Source organism: Cupressus sempervirens, chromosome 11 (genome assembly GCF_028749045.1).
Source record: "Cupressus sempervirens isolate cs-2001-9-10 chromosome 11, ASM2874904v1, whole genome shotgun sequence".
Taxonomy (NCBI): Eukaryota; Viridiplantae; Streptophyta; class Pinopsida; order Cupressales; family Cupressaceae; genus Cupressus; species Cupressus sempervirens.
Window position 1 is genome coordinate 284,918,324 of NC_143128.1, and position 17,706 is coordinate 284,936,029.

The 17,706-nt window shown below is 36.5% G+C and overlaps 1 protein-coding gene across 5 annotated transcripts in view; it reads left to right on the top strand.

The window, feature by feature from the left end:
• The window catches only part of LOC149529220 (GTP-binding protein-like protein), a 275,708-nt gene that overhangs the window by 46,989 nt on the left and 211,013 nt on the right, over positions 1–17,706 (top strand). For 3 of the 5 annotated variants that reach the window (XR_016358646.1, XR_016358645.1, XM_089809559.1), the window contains exon 2: positions 3,477–3,665. Coding sequence is in view for 2 of the 5 variants with exons in the window: in XM_089809559.1 (XP_089665685.1) it covers positions 3,477–3,665 (189 nt within the window). In the remaining 3 variants the exon portion in view is untranslated. Of the gene's footprint in view, positions 1–3,454; positions 3,666–17,706 lie in introns of all 5 variants that reach the window. The other 2 variants (XR_016358647.1, XM_089809560.1) reach the window with 1 other exon arrangement.

The window sequence follows — 17,706 nt, forward strand, 5'->3', positions numbered from 1 at the left end:
CGAGAGTTCAACTGGGTTGTCATTCGTTTTTTTTGGGTGCCTCGATTTTCGAGCCAGTGGATCTAGAAAATGACAACATATTCCTTTTGGGTTTTTCGAGCTCTCTTTTGGGTCACTGATTTTTCTAGGTCAGGTAGGAAATTGCCTTGAAATCCTTGCCTGTTGAATTTCAGTCTCGAAGTTTGTACCTAAATTCTTCAAAATGACATCTTTGACTAATCTGATGTTGGAGGGCAGTCTACGATTCAATGGCTGCAATTATGACCACTGGAAGTAGCGCATGTTAACCATCTTTGAGTATTGTCGATTGGATGAGCTTCCTGATCAAGGCGAAGCTGCATTTTTCGCTTTCTGAATCTGTTTCTATTTTTTTCTGGGTTTGTTGATTTTCTCCTTAAAAATCATTTCATGTTGTCTGTAATAGGCAAGGTTGCGTGAGATTCTGGGTTTTACCGTTTTTTTCCACAAAAACGAAGTTTTCTAATTGCGATCTGTTTTGAGTCATAGCACTCTTCTGGCAAAGCTTCTTGGTTTCAGCATTCTGTAGATCCAGGGAGGGTCTCAGTTATCCCAGAATGTTCCGACATTCGTACGTTGACCATTAAGGGAGGGTATTAAGATATTATCTCCTTAGTTAAATACTTTCTATAATGGTCAACTACTTGTCTGTAGTCCATTTTTTAGTCTAGATAGGAATGTTTCCTATCCTATCTTCAGTCTAGATAGGAATGTTTCCTATCCTGTCTTCAGTTTTGTTTCTAATTTTGTCTTCAGTCTTACATTGTTTCTAAAAGAAACAACGTCTTTGTAATCCTTTATAAGGAACACATTTGTCCCTCTGTTAATCAAGCAATCATCCGAAAATCCGTTAATCTGCCAATTCTTGAATCTTGTAACAAGGAGCACTCACGGTGAGTTCGACTCATACCATGTTAGGAGGGACAATTATTTGGTCCACTTCCCTCTGCATGTACTCATCAACCATTATGTCCCATGCTTGCACCACCTCTTGTGTCAATTGATCCTCTTGGGTTACTTTGTTCTCATCCTTGATGTCACTATCCGTTATCAATACTTGATGGTCAAAGGTACAACCCATTATGCTGCCACCTTGCCTATTCCTTCTTCTTTAGACGTCTAGGGTTGAACTTAGGCAACTATGCCAAAATGTTAGATGGCTAATTCGAACCAGATTATACAGTGCATGTAATATTAACCATTCAACAATGCTGCATTCTACACTATAGATGATGATAGAAATAAGCAGATTACAAAAATATCATATGTAACTGGCACAATGATATTTTATTCAAAGAATATTGGTTCCAACATTGACACCTAGAATTGTCCCGACTTCCCTACAAATAATGATCCGAGTCAGTTAAGGATACCAACTGTTGCACCGTTTTGTGACAATTAATTTATTATTTTTCCCTTAATTAATGAAAGTGTTATTGATCACCTACATATTTCCCTCTTATTGTTCTCCTCGTAACCACCTTCTCTTTGTTCTGTTATGGCAGTAAATAATATGTCTTATCAACTGTCCATCTTCATCTGAACTACTTCATTAATCTTTCTTATGCCATGATGCATATTACTTAATTATTTTCATAATCTCCATTTTGGCAAAATACCAAAGATGTAGGATTAGTATCTACCAGGATTGGCAATGAATAAAGAACAGTAATGCAAATGCATCTAATTTAATATAATCGACATGAATATAATTTGATATAATGCTTTTTTCTTTTCTTTGAGTAGAGAATCTGGAGATTGACTGGCCCCACCTGTTGAGACCTCAAATGGGGCCTCATCCCCATACATTTAAACACACTATCCAACAAGGACCGACGCAACCAATATGTCAATGACCACTATAGGATTTGATCTCAGTATCTATCACAGAACAACTAATAAACATAACATTAGTCCGCATGCCACGAATGCATTTATTTTCACAAATTCATGAAGAAGAATAACTGTATCATCTATTGACAACATATATATATGGAAAATAATAATATTCAGTAAATGATTATTATGTGTAAATTCCTTCACACATTTCTATATCATATAAACAAAGTGATGAAAATTAAAATAATTCTATGGAGTATCAGAATATTCTCATTCCTCACATTTCATTGCAATGCATCTCCTCATAACAAAAAATGATTATTTCACAGTCTTCAATATTAACTATTGTAAGTTTTAATATCTATCAAGGTCCTAATAAAGTCAATGTTTGCATTTGAGAATCTCTGTTTTGCTTATACCGTTTGTGATTCTTAAAATCAACACTATTGGAGTTATTAGATGCATGCATACATCCAATGACCATGCTGAATCTTATGCTCACAAATGCCAAAGAGAACACCATTCCACTAAGAGAGCCAAAGTAGTTTTCCAGATGTATTAATTAATAGAATAGCTTGTTCTATTGCAATTTTTGAATTGAATTTAGTATGGATTTAATTTATAAAACTAAAACTTGGCACAACCTTGGCAAATTTAGGGCTCTGTGACAACCTTGGCACCAATTCCATTCAACCTTTTTATGATTTTATCATCTCAGAGCTTCTTCCCTTAATTGGTGGTTAGCACTTTCTGATTGTTCTCCTTTGTTCTATTTAAGTTAAGTTTCTTTGGACTATGCAAGATGTAGCGGTTTTAACATACACATTTCCCGTCCTCTTTCAAAGCTAGCAACACATGGCAGTTATTTAATGTTCTTCCCAATACTTGTATTCATCATGTGGCTGCTCCATTGAACCTTGTAATGGTTTATGTTAACATTTTGATAGTCTTATTGGTCAGATGACTTTCACTGCCTCCTTGCATAATTCTTGTTCTTGTAAAAGCTCTTACTTTTGTCGTGGTCTATCCTGTCAAATCCTTTTGTTCGACTCTTCCCCACAGTTCAATTCAATTGGTGCAGATTTTTATTCAAAATGTTGTTGTGGGTACAAGTGTCTTTTTCCTACCTAGTAAATTGGCTCTTTGCACACCACTTCCACAAGTAGTTTTTGTTTGTTTGTTTGAAGGTGAAGAACTCATGATGCTTAACTGAAATCAAGGGTTGGATGCATGATCGGTTAGATTTAGATATTCACCATTGTTCGTCAAATTCAATTGGAATCTAAAAATTGTATCAACATGTCCCAAGCTGAACGAGAGGAGTTGTTGTTTAACATATATGACAGAGTCTTTCTGTGAACAAGTTCTTATTTTTTTTTAATCATCCATTAAGGTTTATCTCTAAAGCAGTTGCTGTAAATAGGCAAGTACTGCAGACAATTGAGCTTTTTGTTTTACGTGCATTCTCAATTGTCTTTTTCCTATACCTAAATTGATTTTTTTGTCAAATGAGATTCTTTTTAGAGGAATATTGATTTTAGCTTACAGAGGCTCATTAGCTGTTTAGATATCTAACTATTTGAGATAGTGAATTCAGTGTGATATGTTCTGCTTGTAAGGTTGAAAATGGAAAAGCTCAAGCGGCCAATTTTCCGTTCTGCACAATAGAACCCAATGTGGGAGTTGTCGGTGTACCAGATCCACGCTTAGATGTGCTTTCTCAACTCAGTAAGTCACAACGTACAGTACCAGCTTCGATGGAGTTTGTAGACATTGCAGGACTTGTAAAGGGAGCCAGCCAAGGAGAGGTGATTATATCTTTTAGACATAATCTTGCTATTTAGGCATTAGAATGACAGTGTATTTTGATTTTCTCACTTCATATTTGTGAGCCTTACATCTTGATGAAAAATCAGATCTGTGACATTTCTACTTTTCCAACTTCCATGAATCCCCTTGACATGTCAATTCTCTGTGACTTTTCACTTAGTTAAATGCTACCTCCATCTGCCTAGTTTATATCTCTTGTTTGTTTTAAAACTTAGAAGTTGCTTTTCTTTTTCTTATTTTTCATCACATTTTCCCTTGTGCTAGAAAAGGGAAACAGTACACACATGGATGTCCTCTTTGAGAGTTCAGAACATAAACAGAGTTCTTTCCCTTAGAGGTTGCTTAGGATATATTAACGAAATGTGAACGGTTTGTCAAAACTCCCTCATATGCTATTACCTTTAAGTTGTCTCAAAGTGTTCTCATTAAGCAGGACCATAATGTGGAAAATATGTTCTGTCCATCACTCCATATAATTGATCCAATTGGCAATTTTGGCATGACAAAAAATTGTAACTTTGAAGAGCAAATTGGGCGCATTGTTCACCCTATATGAAATTGATAAAACCTGACACCTTGAAAATGGAGGATGCTGTGAATGGTGTGATAAATCTCGAGGCACTTGTCTGTCTCACTAGATTTGGTATGTTATTCCAGTTGTTTTAATATAAAATTATTTAGATCATTTCAAATTGCAACCTGGAGTTACTAAAGGTTTGAAGACCATGTGTGGAATTAAAGCCTTTTCACATTGTTTATCTGGATTGGTTGGTGAGTTTTTACTGGACACTTCAGCAGTTTGAAACAAATTGGGGTTTGGTCACTAGGCCCATGTATTATGCACTTCAAAGTGCAGTAGAAATTCAACAGGAGGAATTGAGTTCAGATATTCGTTGTGTTAATGCTCCATCTTCACCAGTTAACCTTGCTAGATTAGCTCTGCCACATTATCAGTTGACTGACATATATCAAATGCTTACAAGACTTGGTTCAGAAGCACACATACCGTACACTTCAAAGTTCTGCATTAACACAACAGGAGGACGTGACCAAGGTCTTTGCTCTATCTTTAGCTCTGCCACATTGTCAGTTGATTGACAAATATCAAATGCATACAACATGCACACTTCTCTTTTGACATTTTCAATATCCCTCTGTAACGTCCCCTTTTTCTGGGACATTAAAAACTGATAGGCCAATCCAATATATGACCTTTGAGAACTTAATACATGTCATGTCCCCTATTTTCCTTCAATTGAATTAAATAATAAGTGATAACAAAATAATAATAAAATAAATAGATGAAGAATAATAGAAATTTTAATAGAAAAATACAATAGAATATATTATAATGCAATAAAGATATAATATATTGGAATCAATAATAAATAAATATCAATGGTCAATAAAATGTTCATTAATAATAATACATACATATATATATATATATATATATATATATTGAATATCATTGATATATTTTAAATAATAACATTTACAATGCAATATATATGAAATGATAAAATAATACCATTTACAATGCAATTTATATCAAATGATAAATGATAAACAATAACCTATTATATTTCATAAATAATAACATACTATTATATGAAAGAATAAATACAATATAATATAACATGTTAAGAGACTCCAAGAAAAGTTGCGACCTTTCCCTCAGCACCTATATATTCTGACAAGTCAGGGGGGGAAGGGGGAAGAGGATCCTACGGAGAACTTTGGTCTACGAAGAATACAGATCGAGAATTCCTTGTTCAGAATTTACACAGCAACAAAAGATAGGTGTAAACATTTTGGAATACAACGATATCATCTAGCATGAGGAAGGGAACCATTGGGGATCATAATCTTATCTTGGACAAATCACTTGAATTAGAGCAAGGTCCGAAGCTTTTTTATCCAATTCAGATAAGGAGGAGATTCTCACTCAGAAAATTGGGATTAAGAACAAAAGAGAAGATTGAACCATTGAACGTCAGACAAAGGCAATCGATCAGAATTCAGGATTAGATGTCTAGATTGGAGAACAAAGAGATATTCAGTAATCGATATTAAAGAGTGTTGACTGCAGTAAGTACGAAGGAAACATACATAGTCGAACATTAGAGCACGATAATACATAGTGCTAACACTATCGAAGACCATATGTGGCAATGAATAAATATAAGTGAGCTAGCGGAAGGATCAATACTGGAGTAGCAAACACCAGAACACGATTATAGGACCAGGAAGGTGTTCATGGTCTATCAAATACCCCTCACAGTCCATGCAAAGAGGATCTCGGTTTGCACATAGGGAGATTATTAATAGCAGGGAGATAGTCAGGGAGTAAGACAAAAAGAGGCCAATAGTATGAGAGCTTGGCAACCCCAGTCAGCGAACAAGAAGAAAACATCTTGGGAAGATGGTGAACATTTGATAAGGGGAGAAAATAAAATGAAAGTATATGCAACACTTTTAGGAATAGGAGACAAGGTGGAGGAGAGGAAGACATACCCGATAATATGTATCCATCTCGGTTGGAGTCATTTATGAGCAAAGAGAAGGGAAATAGAAGAATCATCAGTGGGAATATACAAGTATACAAGGGATAGATGCATATACATTCAACAATTCGTTACTTGACCACCATACAGATAATGACAGTAAAGAGGATGCCTATATGGATCAATGTAAGTTAGAACAATATATCGACAACATACATTTCTATTGGGTTATTATGGAGAGACTAACATAGAACTACCACAAATAGGAACCAAGGACTGGCTCTGTTCAACTCACGATTCTCGGGCAAATAAATAGATCAGTTTGAAGCAAATAAACTTTCTGTACATTCATATTTACCTTTACTTCCCCAATTTACTACTCATCAACATTTTGAATGTAAATCAATCTTAGATGGTGAAGGTGGTCTTTATCTTAAGGAAGTTATAACATCACCAATGATCAACACGAAGGATTGTATTATTACCAAGGAGATTCAGAGATAATTGAAAATCTATATACATGATCAAAATACCAGCATCAAAACTCTAAAGGAAGAAGTTTCTTGTAATTAAACTTATAAGTAAATAGTCCTCTAAATCCTAAGAGATAGACAAGGGGATATTACAATACAGAATTATCAAGTCAATTTTAATTAAAGGAGAGTGAATAAGAGATGAGTGGCATGAGGGACAGGGACAAGAATACAAAAGCTGAAGAGTCACAGGTTGGGTCTTTAAGAGGTGGAGGAGAAGCTCATTTCTTCATGCTTGGTTTATGATTCAGATTTCAATTTCTCTCTTGAGTGAGTATTTGGAAAGCTTCAGCTTTCATCTAGCTTGAGGACATAAACCCACATGCTGGTAGACAGTGGACGCAAACCCATTGTCCGTGGTGACATCACAACAGGTGTTCACATGTGCTTACAAGTTCTTTTCTTAGTATTCCAATCTGGCTATAAAATTGTGTTTAGGATTGGATTTTGAATGCTAGTTATTGTATTGCTGATGTATAATGCAATAACGTATTCTAAGGTATTTTATGAGAATCTATTGGTTTATATTGTTGGTTTATAATGCATCTTTGTATGTTTATGTTCGGAAAATTATCTTGAGATAAAATCTAAGATATCGGTGCACTCAGGTTTTCCCCAGATGCTGGTGCATGTGCGCACGGATGCGCCTGGATTCTGCACTGATGCTCTCTCAATCCAAATGCTCTTCCCTCATTTCAGAATAGAAGTCGTTCCTTTCATACTATTTTACTCGAATCCAAATGCTTTCAATTTGCAAAATACTAGTCGTTCCTTTCATAATATTTACTGGGTGTTTCTAGGTGCTAACGCATGAGACCAAATTGAAATTTAACATTAGAAACTGCATTGCTTGTAAATGTCTGAGCTCCTAGATAACTCTGCAATGCTCAGACTTCCAAAATCTAGCAGTTCGGTTTAAAATTCAGAAATAATAAGTCATTGGGGAGGACACATGTATTGCTACACTAGAGCTTGTAGATAAATACCAACAAGCAAGTTTAAAAAACAATCTAAGAGTGATAACTAAGATAGTTATCTGAATAAGCATTGCGAGTGCGGCTGATTCCTAGAAATAATGTTTTAATCACACAAAATTATAGTAAATATATTATAGATATATTTAAAAAAATATTATATATATATATATATATATATATATATATATATATATATATATATATATATATATATATATATATATATATACATGAATCCAAAATTTCTAAAAAAAAAAATCATGCATCCATACATCAAAACCCCGTACCATCATCAGAACTAGAACCAAAATTGGTAACTTAGGATAAAATTGGGCGAATATCCATTTTAGATATTATAGTGGCATCAAAGTCGACTTTTTTGCCAGCCTGTGTGGTTTTACAAAGAATATCAATTGTGAAATTGTTTTCGGTCAGAAATTTTAGAAGGATTATCAATGTACTAGCTGAGTAGTGCATTCAGAAATTTAGGCAAATCAGTCTCTATTGCTGTGGAAGAATATTGGGTGTGCTTGCATTTAATTAAAGTTTCACTACATAGTGTGGTTGTGGCTTCATATAACAAGCACCAAGATATATTGGCTGGGGAGTCTGACATATACTTAAAAAAACAAATTGGGGCAAATTGCAGCCGATGTGTATGGACCCATAACCATAATTCTCAGAATTGATAACTGAGGAAATTCATTGTAAGTGTGTGGTTTCTTTGAAATATTTGAGACCCAAAGTCGCATTATTAACTTTCAGTAAATATTTGTCAAGGCTTTGTATTAGTGTGGCTTCTACTTAATAGTGAAAGTTTGTGCAAGACTAGGAAGTTTCTTCGAACAAGAGCAGAGAATATCTTTTCTGACATCAACCACTGGGACAACACCAGTTCTGGAGGAATTCGGTTGCCTTATGAGTTCTTAGAAATAATCAAAAGTGTTTCATCGTATTTGCTTAGATTGCATTGGAAGTCATTCGGAGTGAGATTGGAGCCGGTTAACTCTCTGTGATTACCGACCAGAGTAATATGAGTTTGTCTTGTAGAGGCTGATTCTATACAGTTGACGTTTGGAGTCTAGTGTGCTCGGGTGTTTTAGTTGTTGCACGTTATCTGGAAGAAAAAAATTGAATTTGTAAACTATTGTTTTTTCCAAGAGTATATTTTTCGTAGTCTCCCATTGACGGAGGATTGAATTGTCACCAAGCAGCAGGATATTGCAAGTCATGTATGGAAAGGTCGGTTTCATTAGTGGAGTACATTCCTGAACCAAGCATACTCTGGCATACATTTTTGGTAGTAGTGGAGTTATCGACAGGGTGTTTTGGCATATGGTGCGAAATACCAGAAGGATTATCATAACGCATGTTGGTAGTATACTAGTGGTAATAGCAGATTTGCGTTTGCGGGATTTCATTTCTGGAAGTGACATAGTTGTTGGTATCATATTTGGTCAACTCGAATTTCTTAAAGTTGCCGAGATTTCTTTCTTAGGCAACACTTCATCTCCTTAGCTAGATTAGAGTGACAGAAACATGTCGATTGCTAGGGATTTGGGAACGAAAATCTTAAGAGACATCTCCCATAATAGGCAACGTGGAGTGGAGATGTGGAGACGGTAAGAATATTTGGTAGCCGTATGATTGGTAACCGTTATTGTGTGCAGAAGAACATCATGGGAGAAGCTCATCATTAGTATTCAACGAGTTGCAGATATATATTCTCTGAACATAGAGCTCATAGCCATTCTAGACATGTATCGAGCCACCTAATGCAAGGAGTTTTCTTTCTAGCTGGGTATCACAGTATTGAGATTCATTAAACTTGGAGTTTGACTTTCGTGAATATCATCTATTGAAAGATTGTGAAATCTGCATGAGCTTAAAATATCGATGACAACTGAGATACAGAAACACCAATGTTTGAATAGTGGGTTGAACACAACTGGATATATCGTGTGAGCTTATCAGTAGGATTTTGAGAGACAAGTAAAAATATTTGTCATTGACTTCAAAATCTGGGCCATCAACAATTATTAGTATAGTTGAGTGAGTGCAAGGACCGCAAAGAACTACTCAGAAATTACCACTAGCATAATCATACCCCTGAAGGGGATAGTAACTTGTGTTGAGTGATTGTAATGTTGACAGGGTTCTGAATAACTTATTAAGGGTAGTGTCGACAAAGTTAGTTGGAGTTTCTCATTGATGCCAATACCTCCCAACCTGCAACCATGATGGATGTCACAGAGTGTGTTTGAACTTACATAAGAAACAACTGGTACTACCTAAAGCTCTTGAAGTCACCCAGTTAGAGTCAATCGGGGCATTAAATGGTTGACTATTAATATTGCTCTTTGTCTAATTGCTGGACAGCTTGAAAGCCCATACTCTGCGTGTGGCCAAGAAGGGTTAAGTGTGCATGTGGTAAGCTGCGCAAGTCTAGTTAGACATTCAAGCATCAAAAGGTATCAAGGAGACCTGCCCAAGTTAACACACGACAATCACATGGATAACATCATTTAGCAGAAATTGAATAGGTTTGTCATCACTTAAGTTTACGATGTCATGTTGATACAGAGAAGTGTTATTCTGTATAATTTGAGTCAGATTATATCTACCCCAACTTTTGAAGATATTCAGTATTCAAAATCCATGAAGTAATTTTGCGTGATCATTAAGTGTTGGGATTTCATAAATAGCATTGTGATTCTAAGTTTTAGAATTCAGATTATGAAGAATAGAATAGATAACACTGTGGAGTTAAGTCTATTGGCAATTGCTTATTGACAAATTCTAAATTATTCAAAAATTGTTGCAAAAACAAATAACCCAATGCCAATCTACAAAACTTAGAGGTTTAGGAACGTGGAGGCAAAATAAGTCAGAGAGGTCTACCAAATTGAAGTTGCAAGAATACACCAGACAATATTGTGCACTATAACTTGGACTAACTGCTAAGACCGTTGGACGGAGTTTGGAACATCGTCACAGGGACTATTCATGCAGTTTTGTGAATTTTCCTTTAAGTCAACTAAACAAAAGATTAGCATATTGCATTGTGGAGTTCAGATTCGAGAAAAATGGAAGATCTGAAAAGCAGTGTTTTTTTAGAGGAATTTAACAATACTTTCAATGGCCCTCAACTAAGAAACTTGTGGAAGAAAAACAATTGGGTTGGTTATATGTACTTGGGTTGCAACTAGAACACATGGAATCCTCAAATGATGTTCTCTCTAAATTGGAAGAGATAGAAACATATTTGACCCATGTAGAGCAGACAAATTGTAGGCTCGTAAATTGGGCTTTACAACTTTGGTGTAACCCAAGTTTATGGAACATCCACATAAAGATGTGAGGCTTACAATTGCCTCTTGTCTCAATGAGATTATGCAAATAACATCTCCTACAACAACCTACAATGATGTGGTGTTGAAGAAAGTTTTGCAGCTGATAGTGAAGAACTTGGAGGGATTACATAATGACAACAACCCTGCTTTTGACAAGAGGGTTCAAATTTTGAATATTATGACAGAGATGAGATTATTTTATATTATGATTGACCTTGAATGCAATTATTTAATTCTTCAGTTATCAGAATGCTTCTTGTTCGAAATTAGGAGCTACCATTCAGGAAGTGTAAAGACTTGCATGCACACTATTATATCTTCAATTCTTGATATAGATGTTGAAATTTGCAAGAGGTTGCAGTCAATCTTGTTAGCCTTTTGGAGAGGGGAACATAGATATTGCAAAGGCCCGTTTAAGTTGATGATCTCATCTGCAGCCTTCGAGCTCGTGGAAGAAGTAATTAAGCATAGAATCAACAGATTTCAAGATCGCATGACGAATAGCGAGTTGATCTCCGTGGGTTTACAAGTTGAAGGAGTGGGTTTACAAGTGAAAGGAACCCCTATGAGGCAAGAACAAATTTGCTTGACATGTGAGGACACTAGTACACTTGATCATGTTTGTGGGAATCGTAATAACCGAAGAGGCAGCTAAAGAAATTCAGCCCAGCGCAGGAAAAATGTAGATAAGATGGTTTCAGCTGTGGATAAGGAACATACAAGTTTCTACATTGGTGATGTGGAGGTTAGCCTTGACAAACATGTTGGTGAGGCTGGTTGTACTCAAAGTAATAGCATGTTGGAGTCTTTGTATGATGAGCTTTTGTGTGAAAATGATAACATAGCAACATTTTTGCCTTTTCATGCAAATCAAAGGAGCAAGGAAATTGAGGCCAATGATTATGTTTTTGAGAGGTGTGATGAACCATGTGTTTCTTATACGCATGATATTAACTTCGAGGATGGTTGAGGATCTCCATAGGAAGGCTCAAAAGGGAGAGGAAGGAGATTTTCTTGCTGTTGAATTGCAGGTAGTCAAAACAACCCTTGAATATATGAAATCAGATTATTTATGTTTGCTTTCCGACAGGGATTATATTCTTAAGGTTGCTAGAACATATGTTGATCAATTGAGTAAAGGAAAGAATGAGATTATGGAGCTCAACAGGGAGCTTAAGTATGCTCATGACGCACTGGATGATACACATATTACTCTTCATGAAGCAGAAAATCAGGTTAGGTTCACAAATCATAGTAGGGAGCATGACAGTGAAGAGAGGTAGGAGTTTTTCCAAGAAGTAATTAATGAACTTGATTGCATTTAGCAGACTTATGACTTGGATAGTTGTCCCAAAAGACCAAGTACCAAAACTTCAGATCACATTCAACTTGTAGACAACCCTTTGTTTGAAGTAGATGCCGATTGGATAATTGAGAATCCGCTATTTGAGTCTGATGATGTGTATAATCCCAACTAGATATAACTTCGTCAAACACCAAATTCTTTTATGTAATGTTCCCAATTAAAATAAATGTGGGCCCAAGTTATTAATGTTTGTATTTAGGGGTTCCGATTGATTTAGTATATCTTAGACCCATTTTTATTTAATTGTTCCGTAGGTGTTGGCTGTTGGCTATTTTTGTAAACCCTCAGGATGTTTATCCGAAGGGTATTTAAGCACGGCTTGTAGGAAGTTTGTAGGTATGCTTTTGGATTATATTTCTTTGTACTGCCAATTCCTGTTGGAGTTCGGGATTGTTCGCCATTTTGGAAGTGAAAGATCTTCCCTATTTGGCTGGTGCGGTTTCGGTGGGATTCATCCCTCACCCTATTCTATCGGTGTTCATCTCGGTCTGTATCTAGCAAATTGGAGTGCCATCATTATTTGCAAATATTTATAGCTATATCAATCTGTGATTGTTATTCTATACTTGCTCTGGCATTTATTGGTATCTTTGGCGAAGGTGATCACTTGTATTCCATTGTGTACGGCTTAACTTGGGATCCGACAATTTGGTGCACTATCTGTGTACAGGAACATTATTGCTATTCGGTAACAAGTTGCATATATATTTATTTGATCTTTGGTGCTACAAATTATTTGTGTTTGATATATGCATGTAGTGGCATCGTTGAATCCCTTCGTACTTCCACCACACCTCTTAATTGTACCATACGGACACCCAGTATGGCCTGCCATACAGACTCTTAGCTCCACCGTACATCTTCCCCACTCTCCCCATCGTACTCCTACCACAGCTACCATACGACATTCGTACAACATGTCGTACACCCATTCTCCCCACCTTACTCCCTCTACAATTACTGTACAACACCCATCAAGACACCGTACAACCTCTCCCTTACCTCGTACAGATTCCTGATGTTCCTACTGTGCATCATCGTACAAACTCCTACTGTGCCTCACCATACAGACTCCTACTGTCAGCCATTGGCTAGTTCAGCGTACGGCTAGTTTAGCGTACGACTAGTTCATCGTATGGCCAACTAGTCTCTCACCGTACGACCACCTAGCTCTGTATGCTCCTGCTAGGGTTTGCTTCACTATTGTAATCTTTTCAGTCCCATAGACCTCTTTTGGTCTTTTGTTGGACATTAATATCATTATCTTATCTTATCTGTCTCCGTATGCCATCTTCCAGTGCACCGTTCGGCCTGCGTTGTTTAGGCAATCTCCAGAAGTAACTCATGTCTCTGGAATTGGAGGGACATTGGATCATTACATTTTATAATTCAATTGTTTGACATTTCATCAAACACTTTGCAAGCAAGCTCTGATACCATTGAAGTAAACCCCGTTGGCTCTCAAACTATTTGTCTTGAAGAATTGATTTCTTTTTTTTATTCTTGAGATTTTGCTATTTATGATTCAACATTATAGCAGCAAAATAGAAGATATTGCAATAATAATTTCAACTCAAATATTTGGATATCACATAGGGAATATACAGTTGAAAAATTATAGATTTCAATATCAACTTAGATATTGAGTATCTTCACAAAATACCATCAACCCAGTTGATAAAATATCCCCTATTATCTAAATTAACAATACCCAAAAAGATTAGAAGTTACAATCCATGAACTTACTGGTAAGACATGCCTTAAAACCCTCTAAAACGAAGACTAGCAACAACAAATTAATTCTTCAACCAACACATGCAACAACAGATATGGAAAATGCTGCTCCCAAAGTGCAGGAAGAAAATAATGCCTAGCAACAAATATAAATATGGGCTCAAGCAACTCCAAATTAACCAGCACAATTTATTATAATAATTCTCGTGATTCCCTTCACAAATCAGTCAAACCCCAATCTCTCCTTAGCCACAGAAAAAACATTAGGAGGAATGGCAAATTGTTTACCTCAAGACAAATTGCAAGAGTAATTCTCAAAGAATAATTTACAATACTTCAGCTGTGAATTACTAGGCAATCCAAACCCTTATACTTCAACAAGGGTGCATACTCCAACTCGTAAATGTCACAAAGACAACAAGAGCAAATAAGATAATCAAATAATTGGATGTTTTTCTCATCAAATGTCGTTATATTTATGATCTCCAAATGGCACCAGTTTCCCAAAAGAACTCCACATAAGAAGCTTTCTCTACACAACATTAAAATATAATAAAGTGTCATTAATATAATTTATTAATTGCTTTTGGCTCCAAAAATGACTTTGTCCACCATAACTTAATATTCTGACACGCAAGGCCACTGTTTCTTGCTCCCAAAATTTAAAACTTTACGTCCTGCTTCCAACGAGCTATGATATTGAGGTAACCAACCAACAACACTAACAAAAACAACCTCAACGTATTTAGATGAATAATAATAATAAATCACCCGTCTTACAAAAACAACTGAAGAGGCATCAAAATCGAAATTTGACAACACCAAAGTGATCTTGATAATGAAAGATGATGAATGAACTTAACAAGGTGACTTACTATAAGTAGATGCTCCCTCCAAGATTCTTGGAGCTCGAACTGGAAGCCTGAAATAAAAACTGAGAGTATCACACAACTCCTCTAACTCAAATGAGCTCATTAGAACCAATAGTTTGACTTACTATAAATAGTAAGTCCCTCAAATGGAGCTAAAACGCACCATAGGCTGCTGGAAAGCCTATAAGCACATAATTGAGACCCTCAAATCCTACTGCTAGTTCACGAGGGTCTTGATGGTGAACTGACCTAGTCAATTGCAGGAACCTGCTAAAAATGGGAACATTACATGATGGCACACTCATTGATTTTGGTTAGGAGTTCCAGATTGATATTTGTTGCAACCAAGAGGTTGCTGCCTTAATAGAGGGACATAATGCTGATTACAAATCAGCCTTGGATAGAGATGTGGCGAGTAGTATAGCTAGAGTGCATGCAGTGAGAGGACCAACGTTGTGGCAGTTGAGCAGCTGGGATACTCCACCCATTATGAGCACAAATCAGCAAGATATTACAGATAGTTGGGAAGGTGGATGACCTTTTTGTTTGTGGGATCCAGAAGGAACATTCCCATGGTTCATAATTTTTCCAGGTGTTGGTTGGCACACAGTTGAGTTCCTGCAATTATTTGACCACAGTGGTGCTTGTGATCTCAATTGGAGTGAGATTCTTAGTCGGATTGAGGCTCTTCTTGTATATGATAGTAGTACACGTCAGGTTGTTCTGGTTGAACATGCACATGGGATGGTTTGGGATCTTGGCATTAGCATGCTTGATGTATTGTTATCAGGGGAAGATGGTGAATGGCTTTGCAGTTCTCAGTCCTTAGTTCATATCACAATAGCACAACAGATTGTCAAAGCATTATTGATGATGTTGATATGGGACCTAGGTATCGTGGTCACATGCTTGCAGTTGTTTGAGGGCAAACAATCTTGAGAGGGGAGGACTGTAATTTCCCCTTTTTCTAGGACATTAAAAACTGATAGGCCAATCCAATATATGACCTTTGAGAACTTAGTACAAAATTATTAAGTCAATTTTAATTAAAGGAGAGTGAGTAAGAGATGAGTGGCATGAGGGACAGGGACAAGAATACAAAAGTTGAAGAGTCACAGGTTGGGTCTTTAAAAGACGGAGGAGAAGCTCATTTCTTCATGCTTGGTTTATGATTTAGATTTCAATTTCTCTCTTGAGAGATGTTTTGGAAAGCTTCAGCTTTCATCCAGCTTGAGGACATAAACCCTAGTGCCAATAGACAGTGGACGCAAACCCATTGTCTGTGGAGACATCACAACAAGTGTCTCACATGTGCTTATAGGTTCTTTTCTTAGTAATCCAATCTAGCTGTAAAATTGTGCTTAGGATTGGATTTTGAATGCTAGTTATTGTATTGCTGATGTATAATGCAATAACATATTTTTAGGTATTTTATGAGAATCTACTAGTTTATAATGCATCTTCATATGTTAATGGTGGGAAAATTATCTTGAGATAAAATCGAGACAATATCCATTTGAGATATTAGTAATTACACCCTCCCAACACATGCAGAATCAAGATTGTTATTTAAGACTTCACCAAAATCAATTTCTATGTGCCCAGTTGGAGTTGATTTCCACTTTGAAATTAGGGTGGATGATAATGTGGTGCCAGATATACCCTATAGGTCTAAGCCAATTTTCATATTTCCCAAAGCCTAAACTCTTTTGAATTTGATATATTTATACGTATAGTGCAAGGCATGAAATTTTTTCCTTTGTCCAAACCATAATAGCCAAAAACCCTCAATTCAAAAATTAAAAACCCATGTTCTTCTGTTTTTTCTGCTTGTACATTGACAACATGCTCATTTTTATAAGAGACCATTTCAGCCTAATGGATTCTAAATAAAACATTCCATAGAATGTCGTACCTACTTTAGGAAACTTGCTAGAAAAGAACTTCGTATGCCAATTTCTCGTTTAATTTCCAAAAGTTGTTTGCTTGAACATTTCATGTTTTTTTAAACCTCTCATAAAATGCTCTGTCACAAACCTGGCTAATAGGGTCCAGCCTGTCGTCAGGAAATAATGTATCGGGATATTCCCGACGGGGTATCGTGAGGTTCCTGATGGTGTATCAGGAGCTTCCTGACGAGGTATCGGGAGGTTCTCGACAGTGTATCAGGATGTTCTCAACGGGGTATCGGGAGGTTCCCGACAGTGTATCAGGATGTTCTCGACGGAGTATCGGGAGGTTCCCGACAGTGTATCAGGAGGTTTCTATCAGTGTATCGGGATGTGTGCCGTCACGCCAACATGTATCGGGATGTATCTAGAAGGTTCTATTATTGTAGTAAACATGTTGTATGTGGTCGACGGATACCTTCGAGAAGGTTCCTCGAACAGTATTTATATCTCCCTTCGAGATCATTGTAATCATCATCATATCAGAACCTAATGTAATATCTTGGCATATGCGAATAAAATAAGAAGAGTTCTGTTGTTTCAGTTCGTGTTCATTATCTGTGTGCAATTCTTAATTAACCTATGCGGTAAACATTTGGCGCCGTTGCCCGATGGACCTGGAAGGGCAGGAGAATGAAGAGTAATGCCGAATCAGTTGAACAAGAATAAGAACAAGCTAAAAGACAAGGACGAAATACGCATTGCACATGGAGATTTGATTTTGGCGC